Source organism: Ammospiza caudacuta, chromosome 4 (genome assembly GCF_027887145.1).
Source record: "Ammospiza caudacuta isolate bAmmCau1 chromosome 4, bAmmCau1.pri, whole genome shotgun sequence".
NCBI lineage: Eukaryota > Metazoa > Chordata > Aves > Passeriformes > Passerellidae > Ammospiza > Ammospiza caudacuta.
Genome location: NC_080596.1, coordinates 50,313,953 through 50,340,609, shown reverse-complemented (window position 1 = coordinate 50,340,609; position 26,657 = coordinate 50,313,953). Strand labels below are relative to the sequence as shown.

The 26,657-nt window shown below is 35.8% G+C and overlaps 1 protein-coding gene across 5 annotated transcripts; it reads left to right on the top strand.

The window, feature by feature from the left end:
• On the top strand, nt 1-26,645 carry EXOC1 (exocyst complex component 1). 5 transcript variants are annotated; one of them, XM_058803199.1, is made up of 21 exons: nt 1-239; nt 1,918-2,051; nt 2,869-2,999; nt 3,859-4,018; nt 4,902-4,922; nt 5,691-5,878; nt 6,546-6,773; nt 6,965-7,097; nt 7,271-7,380; nt 7,935-7,988; nt 12,095-12,244; nt 13,332-13,437; nt 16,302-16,346; nt 17,480-17,643; nt 19,332-19,442; nt 19,918-19,994; nt 20,480-20,708; nt 21,701-21,884; nt 23,064-23,263; nt 24,745-24,939; nt 25,738-26,645. In XM_058803199.1, exons 2-21 carry the CDS (start codon nt 1,928-1,930, stop codon nt 25,888-25,890), a joined length of 2,763 nt encoding a protein of 920 aa, XP_058659182.1. In that variant the 5' UTR covers nt 1-239; nt 1,918-1,927; the 3' UTR covers nt 25,891-26,645. The 5 variants fall into 5 exon arrangements, with proteins under 5 accessions (XP_058659182.1, XP_058659183.1, XP_058659184.1 ...); XM_058803200.1 differs by lacking the exon at nt 7,935-7,988 and having other exon boundaries at nt 25,738-26,641; XM_058803201.1 differs by lacking the exons at nt 4,902-4,922; nt 7,935-7,988 and having other exon boundaries at nt 25,738-26,639.
• Nucleotides 26,646-26,657: the final 12 nt, after the last annotated feature.

The window sequence follows — 26,657 nt, the reverse complement described above, 5'->3', positions numbered from 1 at the left end:
CCCGGCACTTCCCGGCCGTGTCTCGGCGCCGCGGTGAGAGCGAGGCAGCCCCGGCGCCCTTCCCCCCTTCCCCCCTTCCCCTGCCCAGGCGTGAGGCTGGCGCGGTGCTGCGCGGGCCGGCTCGGCCGTGGCGGTGCCGCCGGGTTCGGGGCGGGTCGGGGGCCGCTTGTGCGGGACTCCCAGGCGGGAGGCGGTGCAGCCGTGTCGGACGGGCCCTCGGGAGGCCGCCGCTGCTCTAGGTAGCTCTTCTGAGTGTTTCTGTTAAATTGTTACCGTGTTGTCGGTTTCCGGCGGTGCTGTGGTTGGGCTGCGCCCTTGCGGTGCGCTGTGAGCCGGTGGCGTGCGGGAGCGGCGGCTGTTGCTGTTTGCAGCCTGGCAGGGGCCGGGCAGCGCTGGCAGCCGCCCCGCACTGCCGGGCCCCGGCCGGCCTGTGCTCCTGGACAGGCCGCGGCTGGGAGGCCGTGTCTCTGACGGATTTCACGTAGCCTTTGTCTGGAGTATTACAAACGCAGCAGTGTCTAAAGGGATTTACCTGAGTCTAGTGTGGGCTCTGCTTTCTTGAAGCTTTTTTTTTCCTGAGGAAGGAGCTTTATTTCCAGCTCCTTAGGCTAAATTCTATGTTCCTTTGAGACAGCAGGATTCAAGTGTGACAAGCCGAATTTTGTGCTTGGTCCTGGCACAGTGTGAAGGTTTTGGTGACTGTGACCAAAGGGACTGAGTTTGTAACTCAGAAGTTGTACTGTATGTGAGAGCCAGCCTTGGATCTTGGATTTATCATGCTGTGCCTTATGGGAAAGGTGTATTCTGCCTAAGCTGGACAACTTGTGTTAGCACTGCCATGGGAGAGTTGGCAATTTGTTGCAGTTTGATTGTGACTTAGAGCAGAAAATAAAATTCTAAATAAGGAAGGAAAGAGGTATCTGACTATGAAATGCAGCAGATTATCAGAAGTTTGTGTGTTCATCTTATGCAGCTGTTGAAGAGTAACAGGAACGGTGACCTGGTACAATTTGGGAAACAAAAGGTGGGCCCAGCATTTGATGAAGAGAAGGAAAGTTATTAGCACCTTTGGAGCTTTACATTGTCATGTAAACAGCATGCCCTGAGCTCTGTTGACAGTACTGTTTCCACTTTCCCTTCTTTTCACAAAGTTCTTGAGTTAATAATCTTCAAAATTACTGTAGTGCCCAAGACTTTGTCTTTTCTGTGAGTTTATCAGAGAAAGTAACTCAGGCATCTTCAAGAGAACAAGCCAGCCTGCAATTCAACTCCATAAATTGTCTCAGCATCAAGCAGTGTAGCATGTTGTGTATACTAATCATGCTTTTAATGAACTGTAGAATTTTAAAGCACGGATAATATCGAAACTTCTGTATTTAAATGAAAACACTGGAATGTGATGTCTAATGTGTTTCTCTGTTCAATCTAGATAAAATCTCTCTGTAGTGTGAGAAACTGTTCTGAATCAAGTGAATATTGCTGATTCCTTAATTTTCTGGACCTTGGTGGGGTGTTTTGTTTTGTTTGTTATTTTTTGTGCTTGTGTAATTGAGTTCTACAAGCTTGAGCATTAGATGGTCTTTTTTTCCTGGTTCCAGTTGCAGCTTTTTTATGTTAATGCCTTACTACAAAGAAGCTTTTTGTACTCTGTTAATTTAAGCTGAAGGATCATCCAGGTATTAATAAGTTACAGTTTTCTAATTGAAAAAAGTGAGTATGCTTTTTTTTTTAGTATTTTTTTCCCAAAGTGGTCTGGTCTTCCACCCAAGTCATACCTGTCTAGATTACAAGTCATTAAGTTATCTGTAAAATTGAATTTTAAAATCCTGTAGTTACTGTACGTACATGACTGGTTCTTTTTTTATGTGTGTCAGTTAAATGTGCTTGAGTTTATTTTTACCTCCTAAAATCTTTCAGCTGAGAGAAAATGACTGCAATCAAGCATGCCTTGCAGAGGGATATTTTCACTCCCAATGACGAACGTTTGTTGAGCATTGTGAATGTGTGCAAAGCAGGCAAAAAGAAGAGGAACTGCTTTTTGTGTGCCACAGGTACATAGGAATACCACACTGTATTTGTTGTCTTCAGCTTTGTTTTTTCTTGGTTTCATTTGTTTTAGCTTAACGTACAATCCTTATTCTTGACTTATGTAAAGCAGGTGCTTTCCATTCCTAATGGAGAAAATTAGTTTTAGCTTGTACTTTCATTATTGCTTCTACTAAAAAAAGAAGCAAAGCCCACTACTTTGATTCACAGATCTCACTGTAATTTGAAAGGAAGGAGTCAAAAATTATTATTTTGGTACTGGTGGGCTTTTGAAGCAAGCCTTATGTAGTGCTTAAAACAGGGTTTAGTAATCATCTAAACTGATAAGCCTAAATAAAATGCTTTAAAGAATATTTGTTAGAGTCCAAGGAAGGGCATAGCAACTGAATTGAGTTCTAATGTTCCTTTAAGTGCCTGTTATTACATTATATCTCTTAAAAATTAGGTGCTTTGGGTTGATCTGTCAAGAAATTAGCTTGCTAGAATATTTTTTGACTGAAAAATGTCTGAAAGTGTTTTTATTCTGACTGTACTCTCCAGTTTTGTCTGTGCTTTGTCAGTTACATGATCATGGTCCAAAATCTGCTGTATCAAAGAAATAGGTGAAAATTGGGGTCATAACCTCACAAGCTGTATAGAGATATCAGCTTAAACTGAGCTGTGGTTTTTGTGGATGAAAATGTTTCAAAATGTTCCTTTTCATCAGATAAATACTATGAAATCTCCCCCACAGATTATTTATTTGAGAAGTTGAAGTACAGCAGAAACAAATGTGAAAGCAGTATGTGTGTTTTGAAATGACTCTCTTACTTCATTTAATAGTGACTACAGAACGACCAGTGCAAGTAAATGTGGTCAAAGTGAAAAAATCTGACAAGGGAGATTTTTACAAAAGGCAGACTGCGTGGGCACTTCGGGACCTTGCTGTTGTTGATGCCAAAGATGCTGTTAAAGTATGTGTCACTTCTTTGTTCAGTCCTCTGCTCACAGCATCCTCTTCATTCCAAGTCAGACTTAACTTCCTTGTTACTGGCTGCTTTAACAATTAGATTGATAACAGGCTAATTAAGGTGATACATTCCTGTGCTGCCTGTGCCTGCATTTTCTTTCAGCCTTTGCAAGAATATCACCCTGGTTAATTGAGTAACAGTAGGCTAGATATGCTTGAGTAGCTATAGTCTCAATATCTGCCCTGTTAGTTGTAGTGATCTCTCTGTGACTGTAGAGAGCATCTGTTAAGGACCAGTAGTACCTTTTTAAGTCTTATGTAAATTTTTTCACCCAAGCTTAATTTCCAGTAAGAGAATTTATGACAGTAAGAGACAGTAAGAGAATTTATTTACAGTAATAAATTGTTAAAGTATCCAAAATGTTCTGCTTGTAATGGTTTTTTGCTGGGACACTTACAATGTTGTTAATGAGCAGTATATAAGCTTGAGGGTGAGCTGGAAGCATACAGTCCTGGTACGGTGGACTTTTCCACAGAACAGGAGCAACCTGGTTTTGCCCTCCTAAATTAATTTGTTGTCATAAACTTCATGAAAAGTCTTACACATTTGTGTATTGTGTTATTTTTGTCTTACTTGCCTTGACAAAATACTACTGTCATAGCATGGATTCTGATTCTTCACTATCATTTTAGCACCTTTATTAAGGTCCATGAGGGCCCTAAATTTGCTGTATGAGATTCAGGTTGATATGTGTGTAATTTAATTTTTATCCTGTCATCTCCGTTATTAAATGTGTGGACAGTCTCTGCTACTTAGAGAATCATTTGACTGTGGAGCATGTAACATATTTCATCTTTTGCAGGAGAGTCCTGAATTTGATTTGCATTTTGACAAAGTGTACAAATGGGTTGCAAGCAGCACAGTGGAAAAGAACACCTTCATTTCATGTATCTGGAAACTCAATCAGAGATACCTTAGAAAGAAAATTGACTTTATTAATGTTAGTTCACAGCTGCTGGAAGGTAAATTTCTACAATTGTATTTGAAGTATAAAGTTTAGTAATTACTGATTTAAAACAGATACACTAAAAAAATACTCTTAATCCTGATGTGTTTTCTTGTTTTCTTATTTCTTATTTCTTTTCAACTTTATATTTTCTAAGTCTTCAGATAAACGAGATGACTATATAGCACATTTTTTGTTAGAAAACTGAGAACCAAGACAAAATACTTCATTAATGAAGTTCTAAATACTGATAAGCTTTCTGTATTTCTAAGACATTCTGTTTCTTGAACAAAATAAAATCTACCTCCAAGAACTGGTAGGTCTAAATGTGTAACACAACTGCTTTTGTTCTCATTTGCATTTCCCCTGAATTAGAAAAATACTTTAAAAAGCACGAGTCTGTAGCATTCTAGAGGGTAAGGGACTTTTATATGAGATTTCTAGGTCATTGACTGTGAGGCACGTGCTAAATTCTGCTGGACTGTATTACAATTTATGTGACTGATTGGTGGCTAGGATGGCTTTGTATCTTGTTTGCTTATGCTGTAGTAAATACTTTATGGTCACATTATCTTTTAATAGTTAACATTTTATAGTAAAGCTTAATAAGTAGGAGTATATCACATAGAGTCTATCAGAGGTGGTGAAACTACTGGTATTAAATACTACACTGGTGTGTGCAGAAAAATTTGAATTGGAAATGTGAAACAGGAAGGGATAGCATTTCTGTGTTTTGGTGTTGACCAGAATTTGTTTTAAACATCTAACAGTTCAAGTTTGTGCAATAATAAAACATTGGAACTTACTGCCACTTAAATGTATACACACTGTTCGTGCTTTGTCTAGCTAACATTCTCTGCTTCCTTTCCTCTGCTTTTCCATACCTTTTAATTCTTCAGAACTTCCTAAAGTTGCAGAAGGTGCGTAACACCTTTTTCCTTTATTTTGCCTTGTAAGCAATTTTGTTAAATAATACAACTTTTGTTTGGTTGGTTGTTTTTTTAGTGCTTTGGTTAGCTTATCAAGTTGCTTGAGATAAAGAGATGTTTCAAATGTCCCAAACACTTTCTGGCTGGACTGTATTAATATTCATTTGTCAGCCTTTGAGTGTCTTGTTAAATTCGTTAAACACTGTTGTGAGAAATTGCAGTTAAGGAAACCATTGTTTATTTGATTTTCATTTATCTCAGTACTGATATTCCTGCTGTGAAACTCATCTCGAGTGTCAAGATAACTTTATTTAATCAGTAGTATATGTATTAATCAACTTTGGTATGTTTCCTTTATGCTCTGTCAACTAAAAGAGAGAATCTAACTTGTACTGATTTTCCATTAACAAATTGAGTGTCATACTGTAATATATTCTAATGCTGATTACCAGTGTAAGAGGTAAATAAACTGAGACTAGGTTTTTCCTTGGAATAAAGGAAGGTGGATATTTGTATTTTGCTTATGTTACATAATTTGGAAAACATCACTGTTGGGAATCGGTCCTGGAAATTGTAATGAAGCTTGTGGAAGACTGAGACTTGAAAAAAATGTGTTCATAGGTAGCAGGTGATTTTTAGGAGAGTTCTTTAATGGATTGATTTACTTACAGGTAGTTTAAACATACTTTGGTACTCTTAAAATACTTGTGACTTTCTGGACTTGATAACGTGTTTTATTTTCCTTATTCTCTGCCTAAGAATCTGTTCCAAGTGGAGAGAATCAAAGTGTAGCAGGAGGTGATGAAGAAGCTGTGGATGAATACCAGGAGTTAAATGCAAGAGAGGAACAGGATATTGAAATAATGATGGAAGGGTGTGAATACGCTATTGCTAATGCTGAAGCCTTTGCAGAGAAGTTGTCAAGAGAGCTGCAAGTGCTGGATGGGGTAAGCATTGCTTCTGATGCACAGTGGTGATGCTGGATGGGGTAAGCATTGCTTCTGATGTACAGTATCGCATGCCAGCACATTGAACTGTTCTCTTTGATGCTTCCCAAAGAGCATTCTCAGAAAAGGTAGCTAACCTGACCTGTCACATACTGAAATGTAGATGGATTTTAGACAGCCCAGCATCCTAAAGGTCACTTGGAAAACTTAGGAGATGCAGGGGATACAGACTTGAGGGAACCATCAACAACCTCCTCAAACTGTCAAGTTGTGTGTTTCTTGTATATTTTGAAAATGGCTGCTGTCATAGCGATGGCTGATCTTGCAACAGAAAATCTAATCCTATCACCTATGGTTTTTTGGTTTTTTTTTTTGGAATTAAAAATGTTCTGGTATAGTAGGAATTACTTTTTGGCTTTTTGTTTTTCTGCAGACCAATACTTCTGCTCCAAGAACTTGAGCAAAATTTTGGCTTTATATCTTATCTTTTTGAATGTGTCATAGATTGATGAATTTGTGTGTTCAGTAACACTATGGCTTATATTATTTTGTTTCATCGATTGCATCAAGAATTTTGGGAACTATTTGACAGTAATAGAGGGAGAAGGAGATAGAATGCTTTTGAGATATGAAAATGTCTTCTAAAATGTGACTATTTTCTTTACAGGCAAATATTCAGTCCATTATGGCCTCAGAGAAACAGGTGAATATCTTGATGAAGTTGTTGGATGAAGCTCTAAAGGAAGTTGACCAAATTGAGCTAAAGCTGAGCAGTTACGAAGAGATGCTTCAGAGTGTAAAGGAGCAAATGGATCAAATTTCAGAAAGCAACCACCTAATTCATCTCAGCAACACAAATAATGTTAAACTACTGTCAGAGATAGAGTTCTTAGTGGTAAGCATTTTTGTTATGTTTACTGTGGTTGCTCATGTCAGGTATAATATTCTTTTAGGTTGTTACCCTCTTTAATTGTTACTATTTTCAGTAAATTATAATGACAAAATTGTATTTATCCTTCTTGGTTCACTAGCATAGCAAACTAATTTGCTTTCAGCTTATGGACAATACTACCCATTATTTTGTAGAATCACATGGATCTGGCTAAGGGCCATATAAAGGCCCTTCAGGAGGGAGATCTGACATCTTCTCGAGGCATTGAGGCCTGCACTAATGCAGCAGATGCCCTTCTGCAATGTATGAATGTAGCTCTTCGTCCAGGTAACGTTTTTGTCAGACTACTGTCTAACGAAATTTATTATACTGGTGCCTTGCCAGCTAGTCTCAGATTTTGTTCTGTTGATTGAAGGAATTGTGACCTCTGGTCCTCTTGGTTCCCCTGTTCAATATCTTACTCTGTGTTTTGTACACTCTGAAGTCCTTTCTGTTTGTAGGACACGACATGCTTCACGCCGTGAAGCAGCAGCAGCAGCGGTTTAGTGACCTGCGGGAGCAGTTTGCACGGAGACTTGCCAGTCATTTGAACAGCGTATTTGTTCAGCAGGTACTGTTTCTTACTATTGAATATGCAATTTTTGGTCACAAACTTTTCTGGAGAAGAAAAACAATCTATCTAAAATTGGACATATTCTGTGCTGTAATCAGGAAATGCTGGAAGGTCTTCAGGCACAGATACTGCTAAGCATACCAAACAATAACTGCCTGCAGGAATTTCTTACAACCAAACATCTCTTTTTAAAAACCCCCAAAATCTCAAATTGACAAACCAAAACCACTACAGCTTGCTGTCAGAATTAAATGCATTATGTGATATATAAGGATTTATTTTAATTGTAGAGCTTGATTATTGAGGAGAAAAAGCAGTGACCTGTTTTAAGGGTCTAAGTGGCTGAGAATACAGGTCTTGCTGTCTGAACCTCAAAGACCATGAGAAAACCCCCAAACCAAAACCAAACATACAAAATAAAATGTCTGAACATTGGTTTTGTTTCTTAACTTGAATTATTCATCAAACACTTCCTGACACGTGTTTCCTAAAGTCTGGGTGTTTTTTTTAGCCTCAGCTTTTTAATTTATGTGTTTTTTATCTTCAATCAGTTTACTCAGACCCTCCTTCAGCTCTATAACAGGTCCTCCTATCATTCAGTTCCAGTGAGTACATTGAGTTTGATACAAGATTTTCTAACCAACTTTTTTCCTGAGCTTGAAATTATCTAACTAGCAGCTGCATTTTTGACTCTGCAAAAAGAAATTTGTCCTTACTGATTACAGAGCATCAGACTTACGTCCCTTTTCACTTCTATTATTTTTGTCAGCCCTTAAGCTTTGTTTATATGTTTAGGAGCTAACATTCCTCTGATCTCATTCCCAAAAGTTGCTGAGAGACAGATTGACATGCATGGAGAAAAAATATTTCCAGGAAATAGTAATAAATGTGCAACAGTACAGGTATTGAAAATGTGTGAAATTGCAGTATTTGTAAATAAAAAATAGTAATTCTGGTTTTATACCTATTAGCTCAATAAAAGATTTTACAGTTCTAAATTTTCTGTATTAGACTGTGTGCAGAAATGGAATAGAGTAACACTGGATAATTGTATAGAAAATTGCATTTAGACCCTGGCTTTTAATGGCAAAGATAACTGCTTTCTATATTGTCTTCACTTTGCAGAAAAATTCCAGCTCCGCAACATAGTGGTTTTTTTTGCCTTTAGCTTCTGTTCTTAAGAAGGTATTTTTCCTCTGTCACTTCACATATTTTGAAAACCTGGGTATAGACTATGTGTCCCAGCCCTTAAATGAGCAAGTAGAAACTATGTTGTGTAAATGCATCCACAGAGTTTGAATATTGGACTTGTGTATGGAAGTGGATGTTTAAAAGAATGTCTTTCTGAGGATTTTATTTTTTAAAAAATGGCAGGAGATTATTATTACTGTGAAATATTATGTGTATGAGATGAAATTATTATTCTTAAGACACTTTTCAGTGCTGTTGAGAATGCTATTACCAACTGGCAGTTTACTTTTTTTAAAATTGTGATACTACTAGTGGCCTCATGTTATTTTTCATACAAATTTGCCCTCTGAAAAGTTTTGGCTTGCTGTTAGCTGTGAGGTATTAATCAACAGATTAAAAAAATCATGATTTTGCTGTTAAGTTTAAGCAGGAAGAGTTCATTACCTGCAAGAGATGAGACTCTGCAAAGGTTTTCATTGTTGGAAAAGAGAAAAAAAGAGGGTTTGTACTTCATTTTGAGGTACAGATTCAGGTGCTGGAGGTATAGCAGATTTTTGTGTCATCTTACCAAAATGAACTTGTTTTGATAGTTTGAGGAATATAGCAAGTTCTTAGTCTGACGTTGAAATCCTAATCTGCAATACTTTGTTACCCTTAACATCTGAAGAGTTGCATTATTTGTTTAGAATGTTTCTTTAAAAAGTAATTTAAAGCACTTCAGAAGAAACTAAGATAAAGGTAAAGAATTCTAAATTAAAAAGACAAATGAAAATGTCTTGCCTATATTAATTATAATGTATAGGAAGCTGTTAATATAAGCAAGACATTCTGATTTGGAAGTCATTAGATGGAAAAACATAGTTACATTGGCATTTGAGCCTAAATATATTTCCTTGAAAGTGTGAAATTGCTCTTTATTTTGTGAAAAGCAAAATAATCAATGCTTGATTCAAACTATGGTTGTAAGATACTAAAGTGCTTCACCTCCTTTACATCAAAAGGAGAATAAATGTTAAAAATTTTGAACAGAAATGCAACTTCAGATTGCCGTTTGCTGCAGTGTTAAAAACTATTTACTAACAGTTAATGTAGTTGTCTTTTCTGTGTAATACTAATAATTAATTAACCTATTACTTTAAAGATTTTTTAACAACCAGCTTCAGCACTCAAAGGCAACTCCAGGCTTTCTGCCTTTGAAATATGAAGCAGGTTGAAGCTTTCAAATGATGAAATAGTTGAATGACATTCGTGATGTCATTTGGTAATGATATAAATTTATGTGCAATGAGAGAAAGCCCCTAAATGAGATGGGAAAGGTACCTCTAGAAGCTCTATAATGTTTTTGGCAGTCTTGAACAGAACATGCTTTACTGTAACTAGAATGATTAGTCCTGTGGAAAAGTTGGCCTGGAAAGAGAAATTTACCTTGTCAGGGAATTTGTCATCTAGCTTTATGAAGAATGCAGAGAAGTTATGTGTAATGAAGGGACATGAATAAAATTGTTCCATGGAAGAAGACATAAACATTTGGATAGCTGAGTATTTCCTATCAGTAATATGAATGAGAATTTGGACTGATGTAGGTGATAAAAGCTGTGACAGCCGCCAGGTAAATTACGTTAAACTATAATGAACTTGAACATTAAAAATACATGGTGTAGGAATATGACAAATGAGGGGTTAGAGGGAGTTTCTCATCTTTTTTTTTCATAGAAGCATATCAAAGATTTGTTGAAAAGTTTTTCTAAATGTATCCCCAAAAGTATGCCCACAATATTGAGTATGACCTCAGTAATCACAAGAGCAGCTGTGTTGCTAATGCTGGCTGGATTCTAATTCCAAATTATATGTTCCAATAATTACACTAGCTTTTTGTTGAAGTCAGACTACAGGATTGTTTTTATAAGAAAAATTATAGTGTTATCCTTCCCCATTTTCTGTGAGCATAAATTAATGAAGTTGGCCAGGGCTTGTTTCTTTGGGTCTATTTGTATACCAGTGTACGTAGTTAAAAGAGCAGGGCTCAGAGTAAGTTCACGCTCATGTTGGATACAAAAGTGTACTGAGACAAGTCACAAAGAGTTTGAGGATGCCCCATCACTGGAAGTGTCCAAGTCCAGTTGTTCAAGGACAGGGCTTTGGGCAGCCTGTTCTAATGAAGGTGTCTCTGCCCATGGCAAGGGAGCTAGAGCTAGATGGTCCTTAAGATCCCTTCCAACTCAAACCATTCTATGATTGTTATGTAGTAGTTCAGCTTAATCCAGAAGCTGGCAGTGTTCATGTTGCCAACTTAGTAGAAGTTGGTATTTTACAAATTAAATCTTAGTTGTTTTTTTTTTAAACAAATGTGTGAATGTATAGTGGAAGAGCTTTCTCTAACAAAAGTCTTGAACTGATTAATATCCAATAATTAATATCCAATAATTAATATCCAATAATTAATATCCAATATAACAGAAAAAGGGTAAGACAAAGCTTTAGTTTTGATCCAAACTGCTTCTGTTCTGACTTAGAAACAGGCAAAGGCACTTTTAAAATGGTATAGCTTATTCTTATTGCTGACTTGTCATGTCCAAGATGGAACTGTCAGGAATGCTTCCTCTCTCAGGGATGGACATTGACTGACCTTTATAAAGCACCTGCATGTGATGCAGGAATTGGAGACCAATTGGTACAATCTTTGTGTGCTTCCATGGCACAGACTATAAGTTCTGTTGCTGTATTTACAGCAAGCCCAGTAAAAAAAGACTTTATAGAAAATATTAAAGCCATTTGGAAATTAATTAAATAAATTATCCTCCATTCTTTTAACCCAGGGATAGTGGCTGTGTGTTCTGCTGTGTGGCTGCACAGAGGTATTACCTTGCTCTTCCTGAATTACTCAGGAAGCTTGTTCAGGCAACTGAAAGCTTAAAAAGCTAAATCATGTGTTGTTCTAGCAATATGATGGGATCTTTGTGTAAAGGAGGAGCGGATTGGTTCATGCTGCTGGCTGTAAACATTCACTGACGGTGTGTTGTGTGTGTTTGTGTGTAGTGAGAGGGAATGTGTTATGCACTGATGTTTTAAAGACTTGATCAAGGAGGGCTTGGCCAAAGTGGACTAAAGTATGTTGAAAAACATCTTTAAACAGAAGCAGCTATTTTCTTTTTTTTAGAGGAATAATGTGATAATCTCTTAAAAATTTTCAGAAGGAATTGAACACTTGTCATTAAATTTTCATTCAGGTGTACATTGCGTTCTTTTACAAAAAGTGCCAAAGTGACTCACCTAGAAGCCAAAAAGCCTTAAAATGAACAAGCTTATTAAGATGCACTGCCTGCCTTGGCTGTAATAACTCGGTGTGTGTATTAGGTTAGGTGTCTTTTTCAGCCTGCATCTCTAGACCTTGCTTCTGTGCAAGGTATTTTGAGGCCTTTCTGTTTGTCTGAATGAGATGCCTCGTATTAAATTTTCCAGGAAACTTCTAATGCATCTGTGTAGTGCTTCCAGATTTACTGTAATATTTTTTCTTATCAAGGGTCACGATCAGAGCTCCACTCTTGCCCAACACTCTGCTGAATTGACATTACCCAATCATCATCCATTTCACAGAGATTTACTTCGATATGCTAAACTGATGGAGTGGCTCAAGAACACAGACTATGGAAAATATGAAGGGCTAACAAAGGTATGTGAAGTGATCAAATGATGCTAGAGAATGTACATAATAGACTGGGCTTGCGAGTCAAAAGAATTGCCTCTGTGCATGTACATGTCATTATAATATTGCTATATATTAAGTATAACTCACTACTCCTCTTTTTTTATTCCTTTTTAGAATAGGAAACTTCATTTTTTAGTATTTGTGATCTCCTGCTCTGTTTGTTGTTTTTTTTCCTCAAACAGTCTGTGCTGAGGTATCACAAGATATTCATCTTAATATTTATGTAAAACAAGTTTGCCATTAAACAGCTGAGTAAGAAAAAATTATTAAGCTACTTTCAGATTGGTTCAATTGTGCTTATTGCCTGTGTAACATCTGTTTCAACAGACCTTCATTTCACTTGGAAGTGTCAAAAACTTCAGAGGTCTTTTGTACAGTAGATTAAATAGAAATGCTTTTCCCTTGTATGCATATAACTTTTAACTACCTTGTTTAAAACTAACATGGAGTAAAAAATTACTACAGAAGTATAGAAAATGTTCAGGTAGAAGTCAAGGAAAAGTTAGTCCTTACAAAACAAGTATTTTAAATTAAAATTCTGTCGGAAGGTTTAAATTAGACTTTGACAATAGCTTTTGAATAGTTATTCATTTGCCTTCAGTGTAAAGCACATAGTGAATGGCTGGCATCTTTGTGATCTTCTAATAAAAAAAATATGAGAATTACATATTTATGTGTGCTTTTGAGGGAACAGTAACAGTCTTACAGAAAAGGGAGAATGGTGCTGAATTCTTTCTCTTCTACTCTTGAAATGAATTCTGTGATACTCTACCACCAGTAATCCTATCTGTATGTACTGCATTGCATATTTTTCCTTATGAAGGAAAAGTAGAAGTTTCTGATTAATGCTCACTATGAAAATGAATATAAGCTGTTTAAATATCACAAATATATTTTTGTGCATGCTGCATTAATATATATAGTTATGTAGTCCAAACCAGTTTGTTATTTAGTAGGGTTTGAAAATGCACAGGTTTTAAGAGTTATTTACCTATAATAGAAGAAAATCAGTATGAATACCTATTAACTGAATTTACATTTTTCTTTTAAGAATTATATGGATTATTTGTCACGACTTTATGAAAGGGAAATAAAAGATTTCTTTGAAGTTGCCAAGATCAAGATGACAGGCACAACCAGAGAAGGAAAAAAGTTTGGTAAGCTTCCAGAAGGCACATATCTTGCTTTGAATCTTACTCTTTGCATATAAAAGACTCATTATGACACCTAGGGCTAATTTTTTAATGGTGTAAAATTCTTTACTTTTGGCAAGATGGAAGAAGTTGGATGAAAAATATGACTGGTAAAACTTCTGACTTCCACAAGGCCAAAGTAGCACAACTGAAATCTTGTGAAGTTGGTGAAAATAGAAGTGTAAAATACAATATTTCTCTGTTTTCAAATCTGCACTCACTTTTTATTACTTGAGTTATTTCAGTTTGTTACCGGAACAAATCTGAAAAATCAACTCTTGTAATGAAAGGGAGTTTGGGCAGCATCGTTTTGTGTTCCTTCTGCTGTTATTGCTACTATTAATAAATCTTGGGTGGATTTTTAAGAAGCTAGTTTTATAATGCTAATCCTGCCTAGTAAAACTTAGATATTTTAAATGTGTTTTTTCAGGAGGGTTTACCTATGTAGCCTGAGACTAGAAATCATAATTTGTTAATGTGTAGGTATTTATATGTAAGAGATTATTTCTGCCTGGTTTAGTCTAGTGTGAATATGGAAGTAAAGCTTAAAAAAAAAAACCCTGGATACTTAAAAATCAGCAGTACTGTAGGCGTATTTATATATTGTCAGTTCTGCATTTTGAGGTGCAGTGTTTCAAAGCTTGTTGGAAAGTATAAATATTTGCCACAGTTTACCCATTGCAAATTCTGAATTCCAAAATTATGTGCAGCTGTAAGTAGTAAGTTCTATCAGCCTCTTTTGGGTCCTGAGTTTATGATTTGAAGTTTGGTGGTAGAAACCAGAAAAATGTAATGAAAGGAAGAAAGCAGGAAGGTAGTAAGGCTTGTTTGAGAGATGGAAAACTGCAAAGGTAGGTCTTGGCAGGCTGTTGGACATGGAAAGCAGAGCTGCAATAAGATGTCATTGTCAGAACATTGGAATTCTTAAATCTTGAAAAGCAATCTTACTGCAAGACATAAAATACCATTAGTCTAATACAAATTGATCTTGAAACTTTCTAAACACTTTGTCTTGACACTTGTTTTGTGATTTGTACTTGTGAAGAGACAGCTTTTGTAGCAATTCCCTAACTTGTGTTAATGTTATGGAGCAATCAGGCATTTTGGAGAAAGAGATCCTTCCAGTCACCAGAGTAAAAGCTGCACCTTGAGAAGACTTCTGTCATGTATTTGTGCAAATTTATTTATGTTGCAATGCCTCATAAGGGTGTGTAATTTCAAAGGCTTCTGTGTTCATTGTAGTGATTGTACTATTACTAATTGCACATTCATTCAAAATATATCACTTCTTAATAATAAACTTGTTCAAGGTGTAGTGTAGGTACATAATGCTCCAGTTGTACTCAAATACTAAAGATGACCTGTTTCCAAGTTGTGTTGGTGTGTGTTCTTGCCTTTTTTTTGTGCTTTGGGAATAGCACTGCTATTTGAGTGCCTCAAATGCAGAGGGGATGCTGGGAGAATTCTGGCATTCTTTGCTAGCGCGAGGTTCTTTGTCTGCATTTTTATGGCCAAAAAACCAGCCTGGGTCATGAGCATTCACTCTCGTCTTAAGTAGTCTTTTTTCTTTTTTTTTCGTTTTTTTTTTTTTTTTCCTTCTCTGAGGAAGCCAAGACTTTGATACTTAAATACCATAAAGTCAGTGTTGGAAAGAGTGCTACTGTTGTCATATGTTTATATGATGTAGCTTGTTAAAAGCCACTAAGGCTCCCCTGATTGTCCAGGGCCTGATCTTGTACTTCTTTACATTCTGTAATAAGTCCCATGTGTTTAGAAATTGAGGACCATGAAGAAGTGGGACCAATGCATGATAGTTGCAAATGCCAAATATATCATGCCTAAACTTTTTTTATTCAAAATCAGCCAAACCCCCAAGATCTAAAAAACAGGCTGGAATTAAATTTGAATTTGGTGTTACAATTATCAGAAGTGTTGCCTACTTGAGAACATCTGGTATTTAAGACATGTTTGTGGCGTTTAGAAATATATACTCATTCTATTACAGTAGGTTCTGCTTGCCTGCTCCATTTTGGGGGGCTTGTAGCATCCATCCTCATCAAGATCTCTTTAAAACCTCATATTGCTTTAGTGTACGTATGCAAATGCCTCTACTCTAGGGATTCTATATTTTCTACAAATGCCCATTTACTTTAAATTTCATATTGAAGTCCACTAGAGGAAACTTCAATTCTGAAAAGAGCCAGGAAAGATATAAAAACCTCTTTGTAAATTTTTAACTATATGTTTATTATTTTTATCCTCTCCAAATTTGCAGTCATCTGTTTTGTGCAGCATGAATGCAAAGTATGTAATCTCTATGTAAATATCCTGATTTGCAACAACTAAGAAAGATTAGCCGGTCTTACTGTTGATGTTAATTATTTTGCAGTAATTGTGTGTATTTTAAATTCGAAAGGTGGACAATGTCTCTGACTCAGTAAAAAAATTCCATAAGTACATTTTAATTTCTTCATGTCTATTGTTGATATGATTTATCATGGAAACTGAGTCTGACAAATAATTTAATGGACTTCTCAATTTGGGAGAACTTAAATACATGTTACCAAAAGTGTTCTTTGAACATACTATATAAGAAAAATCTAGCTTTAATACCTAGAAACTTATTCTGTTTTCCATGTAGTTTAGATACTGAATTTCTGGAATAGTACCTCTCCAACTAAATGTGTTTGCAATGTAGTTACTTGCTGCTTATAGTTCTCTGCATGTTTCTTTCCAGTTAGAGCTTAACTTGCATCTTGTGCATGGTTTGTGCAAACTGCATTTTAACTTGTCTTTGTCTTTGATGCTTGCAACCTAATCCATCCCAGCTACACTGCCTCGAAAAGAAAGTGCTGTCAAACAGGAAACTGAGAGTGAGTATAACTAGTTGCATTAGTTGGTGTTGTCAATGCATGTGTGTCAATGTTACAATGTAGTGCTGCATCAGGAAGAATCTACCTCACACTGAAGCACTGTTCAGAATGAAATAAACGTCAGCAGAACCATTGGGCTGGCAAGCCAAAAAGGAAGCACAGCTCTAAGTCCAAAGATAGAATTTGAGAAGATTTCCACATAAAGGCAATATCTAAGTTTTCCCATGCTACTAGTTAATAGTAAAAATGTGTTTGTGCTGAGACCTTGTCATAGTTTTCCATTCCTCCAGTACATTGAAGTGACAATTTAGATTAGATCTATAGAGTTTGTGTCCCTAGACTTGATACCAACAGAGCAGTTAAGTGAAGCTTGCAGGATTGCTTTTAGGTTTCTATGTGGCTTAGATGTGAAAAGTTTACTTGAAGATCCAGAAAATTATGATGTTTTGGTCTTTTTTGTTATTAGCTTTCTCTGTCCTAGTCCAACATTTCTTAAAAAATTAGGGGAAAAGGAAAGGAAATAAAAAAGAAAAAACATACTCCTAGGAGAAGGCCCAGCAATATCATGAAGAAATGACTGAATCTTAATTATGATCAAAGGGAGGGGAGAGTATTAGCAGCAGAGTTACTGTAGGGTTGTAGATCCAGCAAAATAGCTGGAACAAACTGTAGTTAAAAGAATGTTAACAGCAGAAAGATCAAGTGCAAAATTAAAAAGTGCCTGTGTGTAAAATATTTTAATTTTTTTTTCCTTCCTGTGGTTCAGTTCTGCTTGTGGCAGCCTTTGCCCAAAATACATCCACAAATGTGATAACTGGTCTTAGCTTTCAAGTCTTTAATCCCTGTATTACTGTATTGCAGAGTTTTGCTCCTTTTATACCTTTTTGCCCTACTTTACAATGAGAATTTAAATAGTTATATTGTACTTTAAAAATTGCTGAAGAATCTGAGTTGTCTTATAATGAGGAAAGAATACAGTTACAGCAAAAGCATTTATAACTTAGACAAAAGTTGTTTGATTTTAATATAGGACTACTAGCAACTCTTGATCTCATATATTCTGTAACAAAACCTATTTTTCAGTATTTTCTTCTGCCTTCACTTTCATCCTTCATAGTGTCTTTATTTCACAGGTCTTCATGGAAGTTCTGGAAAATTAACTGGATCTACTTCTAGTTTAAATAAACTCTCTGTTCAGAGTTCAGGAAACCGCAGATCTCAGTCATCCTCACTGTTAGACATGGGAAACATGTCTGCCTCTGACCTGGATGTGGCTGACAGAACAAAATTTGATAAGGTAAAGCCAAAATACCCCATAGGATTTTTGCTTAGTTTTGTATTAGAGGTATCTTACATATCCTTCTTCCATAGCTCAAAAATATCTACTTTTTAAATCCTAAAACATGCCAATTTCGAAGTTTTTATGTACCATATATCTAATAAAGTCAGATCCTAAGAAATATGTAGATCACAGTATTAATTTCAGAATATAAGATTAAATTTAAATCCTTTATAGGCTGTGTGGAATCTTTAAAGATTATCAAGCATAAAAAAATATCTTTGACGTTTAAGCCAAATATGGGTATTTAAGCAAATCGGAATGAAACCGATGGATTCTCCACTGGTTTTATTTTTCTCAATTTATTCAATGTTCTGTGACATTTTGCCAGTATGTAAGCAAAAGCAAAAGATAAGTCACTTGAGCCAGGACTTGAGCATGACCCTAAAATTTTACTTATACTGGTTTCACATTAGTTATCATCAGTTTTAACTTTAACCAATAGCCCTAAGTTATTATTGGAGTGGCCTCATCCTGTTTTAAAACCTGCTGTCCTCAGCATCTGTTGACTTTTTTTCCTGAACCATTAAAAGTGACAATGCTCACCATTTCTTGCAGAATTAACTCCTCACTGCTGTGGAAGGAAAACAAGCAGTTACCAGTCAGACATAAAAATAATTTTGTTGTTCTCTGTTGAATTACTTGATGGAGATTAATGTTTTTCTTCTGACCTCTTCAAATCATTGCTTAGTCTTTTCCTGGGAGGAAATAGATGCCTGAAACAATATTAACTGTTAAGTTATTACAAACTTGTAGCAGCAACTTGTCTAGAATTAAAAGGCTAACTTTTTAAAAACAGGTTTATGCAATTGTTATGCTATTATTTTCAATTTCTCACTTGTACCTCACACCCATTGGGGATATGTGAATGTGATTTAATATACAGAGTTATAAGCTGTTGAGCTGACCTACTAAGTTGTTGGGTTTTTTTCCTATGGGAATTTTCATCAATGTGGATTTCCTGTGTGGCTAGATTGGTTTAATTTATGTAAATTATTGCATGGCTTTATTTTTAAATACTTGCAGAGAAGATACTAAGAGAAATATGTTTAACATCTGCCTTAGAATTTCCTTACTTTCTATTAATAAAATTAAATCATTGTAATTACTTATTGCCAAAATAGTGTTTTATTTTAGTTTAAATCTAAAAATTGTGTTGCAAACTTCAGTACAAAACCTACTTATTTGTTTCTCTAGCAGCTGTGTAGAAACTTCTGCTTTTTCTACAGAACAGTTAACTTCAACATACACAGTTGACCTGTTTTTCTTCCCTGAAGCTTTTAATTTAGTCTTCCTCTGCTCAGCAACCCAGGCAGAAAAGATGATGAAAGAACCCAAGACTTGCTATTAAAATGCAAGTGTTTCTGTTAAAGCACAAAAGTGTTTCCTCAGGCTGCAAGTAGAAAACTTTTAGTTGTGGAAAAACACAGATTGTTCTTTCCTTCACAGTATTACATGGATAAGAAAGGACTATGTTGAAGAGGCAGCTATTACTTTTAGACATCTACTTATAAGCTGTTTCCATTTCTGTTAAGTAGTAGTAAGCCTTCTAAAGCTCAGTGAAGATAAAAAGTATATGTAACAAACAATTAAAATTAGTATTGTTAACTGTCCATAGTATTTGGTAATATTTTATCTTTCTTTAGATTTTTGAGCAAGTATTAAGTGAACTAGAACCTCTTTGTCTGGCAGAACAGGACTTCATCAGTAAATTTTTCAAACTGCAACAACATCAGAGCACCTCTGCAACAACAATGGTATGACTTAGATTCTCTGTTACTGTAGTAAAAAAGTATTGAGCAGGCCTCAAAAGAGACCTGTTTAAAAGAGAGCTTGGGAATATATTGGTGTTTATGTGATCCAAGTGATGAGTAATTTGTTTTTGTTCATGAACTGGAAGGATCTTTATTTTGGCTAACCAAAACAAAATTTATGAAAGAAGGACTGACATGTTTCCTTTGCCATGGCTTTGTTTCCTCCTAAGATGACAACAAACACTCCATCATGCTATATAGGAAGACAGTGGGGAGTAAATGTGGATAATATTGAATTCAGTGGAATGTGACTGGAAAATTACCAGCAACTTTAAAACTGTTCTTTCTTCTACTCTGGATGCAGGGGGTGCTGGGGGTATGGAACTGCTACTTATATTGGTTTTGTAAGATGCAGTAACTACTTAGATAAAGAATTGGAGACAAACCTTATCTTTACATACATTCCTTGTTCTCACAGAATGAAGTGGAGGAAATGGATGGAGTAGCTTTATCTCGTTCGCACACTTCTGGTGTTGCACAAACAGTATCATCTGAGTATGTGCTGCTATTTTCATTACTGATTCTTAAGCCTATGTTTGAGTTTATTTGGCATATAAAACTTTTTTTCTCTAAAATCAGAAATTATTCCCTTTCAGTGAAAGTGAATAGTGAACTTTAAATTTTTACCTAGACACTGAGTGTGTCAGTAAAAAGAAGAATTTTTGTATATAGAATGGGTGCTCCTGTATATAGTTGTTTAATTCTCTTAATAGCTTGCAAATTGAAATTAGGCACAATAATATAGAAAGTATGCTTAGCAAAGTTCTGAGAGTGTGTGGCAGCTTCCACAGAGAAAATACTTTTTGGAATATTTTATACCTGTGACTTTTGATTTTTACTGTGGGGTACTGACTTTCTGAAAGTCATGAGACTTGTTGAATGCAAATGAGACTACTATATCAAATAAATATATCAAAAAGCATGTAAAATAGCCTAGTAAACTGTCAGAGTAATATTTTCCTCTTATGCATTTTTAATAGGAAGGACATGATCCGACAGATGATGACAAAAATATTTCGTTGTATTGAACCTGAGCTGAATAACCTTATAGCACTGGGAGACAAGATTGATAGCTTTAATTCCCTTTATATGTTAGTTAAGATGAGCCATCATGTATGGACAGCACAAAATGTGGACCCTGCGTCCTTTCTCAGCACAACACTTGGAAATGTTTTGGTGACTGTCAAAAGGAACTTTGATAAGTGCATTGTAAGTTCTTTAGTTATTCTGATTAAGCTAACTGTAATATTATAGGAAGCCCACTCCTACCCAGTTTGATTTTACATTTCTGTATACCTAAATTCTTTAAATTTGAAGTGAAAATTAGTAATTTATTGCTTTTCTACTGGCCAAGCCTTCAGATAAGTGGTGGTTATGTTTCTTTTTTCCTCTCCATTCCAGTTTTCCTCAATAAGTAGCTTTTTGTACCACTTGCTCAGGGTTCTGAGCTACTTGACATTCTTAATTCTTTTTTTAAATTTGTACTCCTTCTGAGATTACTGAAATTCATTAAGAAAAATACAGCTCTCTGCCTTTTTTACTTGCCAAAACCAAACCTTGTGGATGTACAAGGGTATGAGGTGCTTTGGCAGTAGCAGAAGCAGCCCCTACTGTCTGAAACTTTCTTTGGCTAACACAGTTACGCCCATTATATTAAATATGACACATGAAAACAGAATTGTTGCTATAACTTTGTTTTATTGTCATAAATGTAATTTCACTCTAGGCAAAGATCATAAAACTGACCATTCTTGATCAGTTTAATACTTAAAAAATTTGAAACTTATTTTTTTATTACACTGAGAAGTAAAATTTCTTCAAAAGAAGACTAAAGAAATTTCGTGCAGCAAAAGGAATTGTTAGCTTGGCTGAATCAGAAAAGTGAAATTCTTTGTTAGATTACAAAGTGAAAATTTTTAACTGCTTCTGGTGCATAAATCTGGGGTTTTTTTCATTGGGTGTTTGTTTAGGTAATACTAAGTAAATAAAGGGGAATAAAATACCATCTTTCCTTTTTCTTTCAAATTATTTTACTTAAAAAAAACTTAATGATAAAAAGGGTGAAAGACTAAATAGATTTACAAATTGAAGGAATTTATTTGTCTTTTATATATGTCAGTTTTTTCAGTACATCTGCATTTTTCTTTAAATAGCTTTTACATGATCTAGAGCCTAACACTTGTTCTTGTTTTGAATTAAAGAGTAATCAGATGAAGCAGATGGATGAAGTAAAAATCTCAAAGAAGAGTAAAGTTGGGATCCTTCCATTTGTTGCTGAATTTGAAGAGTTTGCAGCCCTTGCTGAATCAATTTTCAAAAATGCAGAACGACGAGGAGATCTAGATAAAGCCTACATAAAACTTATTAGAGCTGTCTTTGACAGTGGTAGGTCTTCCGAGGCTGTAATAGTTTACTAAAATAATTGTTTCCACCTGTTTATATATACTTTTGCCCCAATTAACAGGTGATTTAAAAAAAAACAAACTATGGTGAAATTTTGGTTGTCTCTGTTAATGTAAGTGAGCAAGTGTAGTCCTTTTGGTTGTAATATACTTTTAGATACTTTACAGCTATGTACAAAGGAAAGTAACTTTGAGTTGTGACAGAGGAGAGTGGTTAAGACACTGAAGAGGGAGATAGCAGCAACCTGGCATGCTCGGTCTGAAGTGGTTTCTTGTCTTTTTGTTTCCCCCTGCAAAAAATCATACAGGAAGAAAAAAAATTGGCAGGAGCAGATTTTTCCTAGTTAGCAGTTCAGTGTTTTGACTGGAATGAATCTGTGCTCATTACTGGTGCCCTGAATCACTTTCATGATGGGCATCTTGATAGTCTCAGCAAAATGATTAATGGATGAACAGGCATGGAAAATTAACTGCTCTTGGTTGAAGCCATCCTCTTTCAGCCTGCTTTTAGGTGCAGTAAGGGAGGGATAGGTAGAATTTTTTTTTTTTTGCCTACTTGTTGTTTTTTTGGGTTTGGGCTTTTTTTGGCAGAGGAAGAGGGAAGTAAAAGATCTATGTGCAATATTGTCTATTTTTATTATTATGTTTAGGGACTGAAGGTAATTTTGACTATAAAGCTAATAAGCAAAAACTGAGATTAAGAAGTAGATTTAAAAAAACCCTGCTACCTTTCTGAAGATTTTTGTCCTGGTGAAAATGGGAATTGATTTTGCTGTGACTTCTCTTAAATTGTTCTATCATATGTTATTTATTAGGGTTACTGAAAGCATGCTTGTGAGCTTCCTCAGAATGTGACTTGTTCCTCACACCTGTAATGAGATCATACATGCTCATTATTTTGTATCTTTTTATAAGTGACCTTTTTGCCACACAAGTTTCATCATCTTAGAGCCTGCATGTATCTGTTGCTTCTTTTGAAGCACTTGATTTAGTGGTAATTTTGAAGCATTTTATTTAGTGGTAGTTCTGACTCATACAAATGGTAATCAGTTACATGAAATTCAAAATTCCTTTTTTGATAGTACTATGGTTATTGGTTATGTTTTTCTGAATTTGTTTGTCCTTTTGGTATTCTAAGTATTTTGCTTCTCATTTCTTTCAGTTGAGAAAGTAGCTAATGAAAGCCAGAAGACACCCAGGGATGTCGTCATGATGGAGAACTTCCATCATATTTTTGCAACACTTTCTCGCTTGAAAATTTCTTGTCTGGAGGCTGAGAAAAAAGAAGCCAAACAGAAATACACTGATCATCTTCAGTCTTATGTAATCTACTCACTTGGACAGCCTCTTGAGAAATTAAATGTGAGTATATTTGAGTATTCATTTAAAAGGTACACGATAGTTTTTGAATGTATTATTTCCACTATTTGATCTCTTTATCACTGCATCTATCATTATCTCTTATTATTTTGGACTGGAGCATGTCTGGCAAGAGTACTCATGAGGATAACACTCTTGGATGAAAATAACCAAATTTTTCATGGCAATTAATAGTACTGACTGAACATCAGTGTCTTAAGAAAATGGTTTTGAGGAAGAAGAAAGTGAGGGGAAAAATCACCAGGACTTTTGGCATAATCTTTATCACCTCAAGTGCAGAGAAGATTGCTGTAGTTTTTGAGTTGTTCAACAAGAAGAAAAGTTACAGGAAAATTATGAGTGTCTGAAGTGGAGCTAAATGTTAAAGTGAGTGGTGACTTAGGTTCAGAGTCAGTTCTGTCCACTTGAATGTCTTGTGGCTTTTTCTATAAACAGGATTTCAGGCATCCATTTTCAGAGACATTTAAGATGTATTATCTTTTTGAAAATTAAAATGCTTTGTTGCTCTTACCAACTTGTGTATTGACTCTGACCAACATCTAAGCTGCCATGTAGCTAACTCCTGCTCAGTCCCCCCTCTCCAGGGGAGACAATAGGAGGAGCAAAAGTGAAAAAACTTGGGGGTGGAGATAAAGACAGTTTAATCAGAGAAGGGGAGAGAGAAAGAGGGGGAAAAAAAATCAAGTAAGTGATGCAAAAGCAGTCAATGATTACCTCTCACGAACAGACTGGTGCCCAGGCAGTTTCTGAGCAACAGGCAACTTGAAGCCAAACACCAACCCCCCCCTCCAACTCTAATTTTTATAGCATGATTCTATGTGCTATGATTTGGTCAGGTTTGAGCTGTTCAGATGTAACCAAAACATTGTTGTGTTATCAGCCCAGTTTTAGCCACAAATCCAAAACACAGCATCATGTAGGCTGCTGTGAAGCAAGTTAACTAGGGAGTTAGCTCTGTCCTACTCAGACCTGATGTACTGTTGAGCTCAACCTGCATGTTCATGGATATACTTTCCTCTATTTACTGAAACTTTTGTATTTCCTATGTTGAGGAAACTGGTCAATGACAGTGACATGGTCAAATATGCTGTTGTGTAATTATAGTTTAAAAGATGCTCAGGTGCTTAGGGAGTTCATCCAAAAGATCCAGTATTTGGATCCCTGGTTATGAGCTCATGAATCAAGGATTTTGAGGCTGACTGGTTATTAGTTACAAGGTTGCAAAGAAAAGCTCAATTGCTTCTAGAAATAATTGATTTCAATTTTATGCTAGTACTGGACTGCATTGTTGGGCTGTGTATTAATGTTTATGGCTGAGCAGTACTTCATGCCCGCTTGAAAAACAAAAACTGGGAAAACAACAGTCATGAAACAGAATCAAGATTTAACCATACATATCCTTGTGAAATTAAATTAATTAGCTCAGATTTGTGATAGTGACTAATGCTATTACTTGTTGCTAGCATTTTTTTGAAGGTGTTGAAGCTCGTGTGGCACAGGGTGTACGGGAAGAGGAAGTAAGCTATCAGCTGGCTTTTAATAAACAAGAGCTTCGTAAAGTTATAAAGGAATATCCCGGTAAAGAAGTGAAGAAGGGATTGGATAATCTCTACAAGAAGGTAGATAAGCATCTCTGTGAAGAAGAAAACTTACTTCAGGTAAACTAAATTGTGTCTTGAAAACCCTATAATGTGGTACAGAGGCTTTTTATTACTGCTTTTTCATTTGTATTCTGTGGCAATGTTCAGCATAACTCTAAAAATGTAAATTTTGAGTTACAGCTTTTGGGTTTTTTAATAATCCTAATCTGTTTCTATTTGATTAATACTGATTGGGACCAGAGTGGTAGAAAAAAATTTCAGAAAGAAACTTCCTTTATGATTCCCTAGCTGACCATTAATGGGTGATGTTTGTTGTGCAAAATACATTGGAAGTAGAGAATAGATTTACATGAGTGGGTAACCTGGTGTGAATCTTAATTGGTGCACTATAGCAGAATACTTTCATTTATATATTTTCTGATAGTTTAATATCTAATGTTTTTCTTACACTCTGTAAACTTTCTTGCTGGAGTAAATAATGAGTAGACTTGAGTTCAGCTTGTTTAAACAGCTTTTTAAAGTCTGCAACGTGGCACAATTATAGCACTCTTCTGGTTCAGTGTGTTTTCCTGAAAGACAAAAGCAATGCCTCTATTAGGAAAACTTACCCATCTTCTTTACTGTTTTCTGCTTTGCACATTTATTACAAGTCATGTCAACATTACAGATCTTGATGGGTAAAAACTATCAATCTTCTTTTTAATGCAGTAACTCAAGCTGTTGAACTTTATTAGTAATCTTTAACTGGAAAATGACACCTGAACTGAGGACTGATTAATGAGCCAGTGTTTTCTAGTTAACCTATGCAGTGTGTTGTGCCAGTTGACTTTTCCCTAAGTTTGCTTTCTTTGGCAGGTTGTGTGGCATTCCATGCAAGATGAATTCATACGACAGTACAAGCACTTTGAAGGGCTGATAGCTCGCTGCTACCCTGGATCAGGAATTACTATGGAATTCACTATACAGGACATTTTAGACTACTGCTCCAGTATTGCACAGTCTCATTAAGTTCTACAAAGGGAAACAGAAGCTAGCAAAGTGTGTGCCTGTGTATAAGGGAATCAAACACTGTAAATGTTATTGGGTTTTTAAAAGGTGGATTTCCATGTGTGTGTAGTTAACTGCCATGTATGTTGAGTAACACTCCTGCTTCCAATGCCTTTCAGGGCAAAATAAGACCTTTGGGGGATTTTTTGTGCTTCTACTGGGCTGAAGTACTGTTTGAAAGCATTAATTCAGTGAAACACTTTGGATAGTTTTTCCCTTTCCCTAATATTAAAATATTTTTATTTATAATTCCTTCTCTTTCCAAAAGCAGTAAGCACTACCTTCATAGTATGCCAAAAGAATACTACTGTTTTCACTAATATTTTTCATCTTAGAAATTATGTAAATATTGAAGACTATCAGATATTTTCCCTTCGTATTTTCCCTTCCCTTCCAAGTATGGATGTAGAACTTTATGCAGTGGGAAGACTGAGTGCATGCTCTGAAATGTAATGTGACTATGGCTATAATTCTTAATTAAACTATGTTCATCATATTCTTTATTTCTGTGGAGAGTTATTTCAAAAAGGTGAAAATACCTGAAAATACCATTGTTTTGCTGCTGGCTGTTGAGGAGTTGTTGCATTTCTGCACCCATGTTCTTGTTCTTCCTTTTTTGTACATATGATGTAGTATCAGTGTACTCTAAACCTCATGTAAATCCTTCCTCTTCCTGGAGCTTCAGCTGCCAGGGATTCAGGCCCTAGGTTTTCTGTACAGTTTGGTGA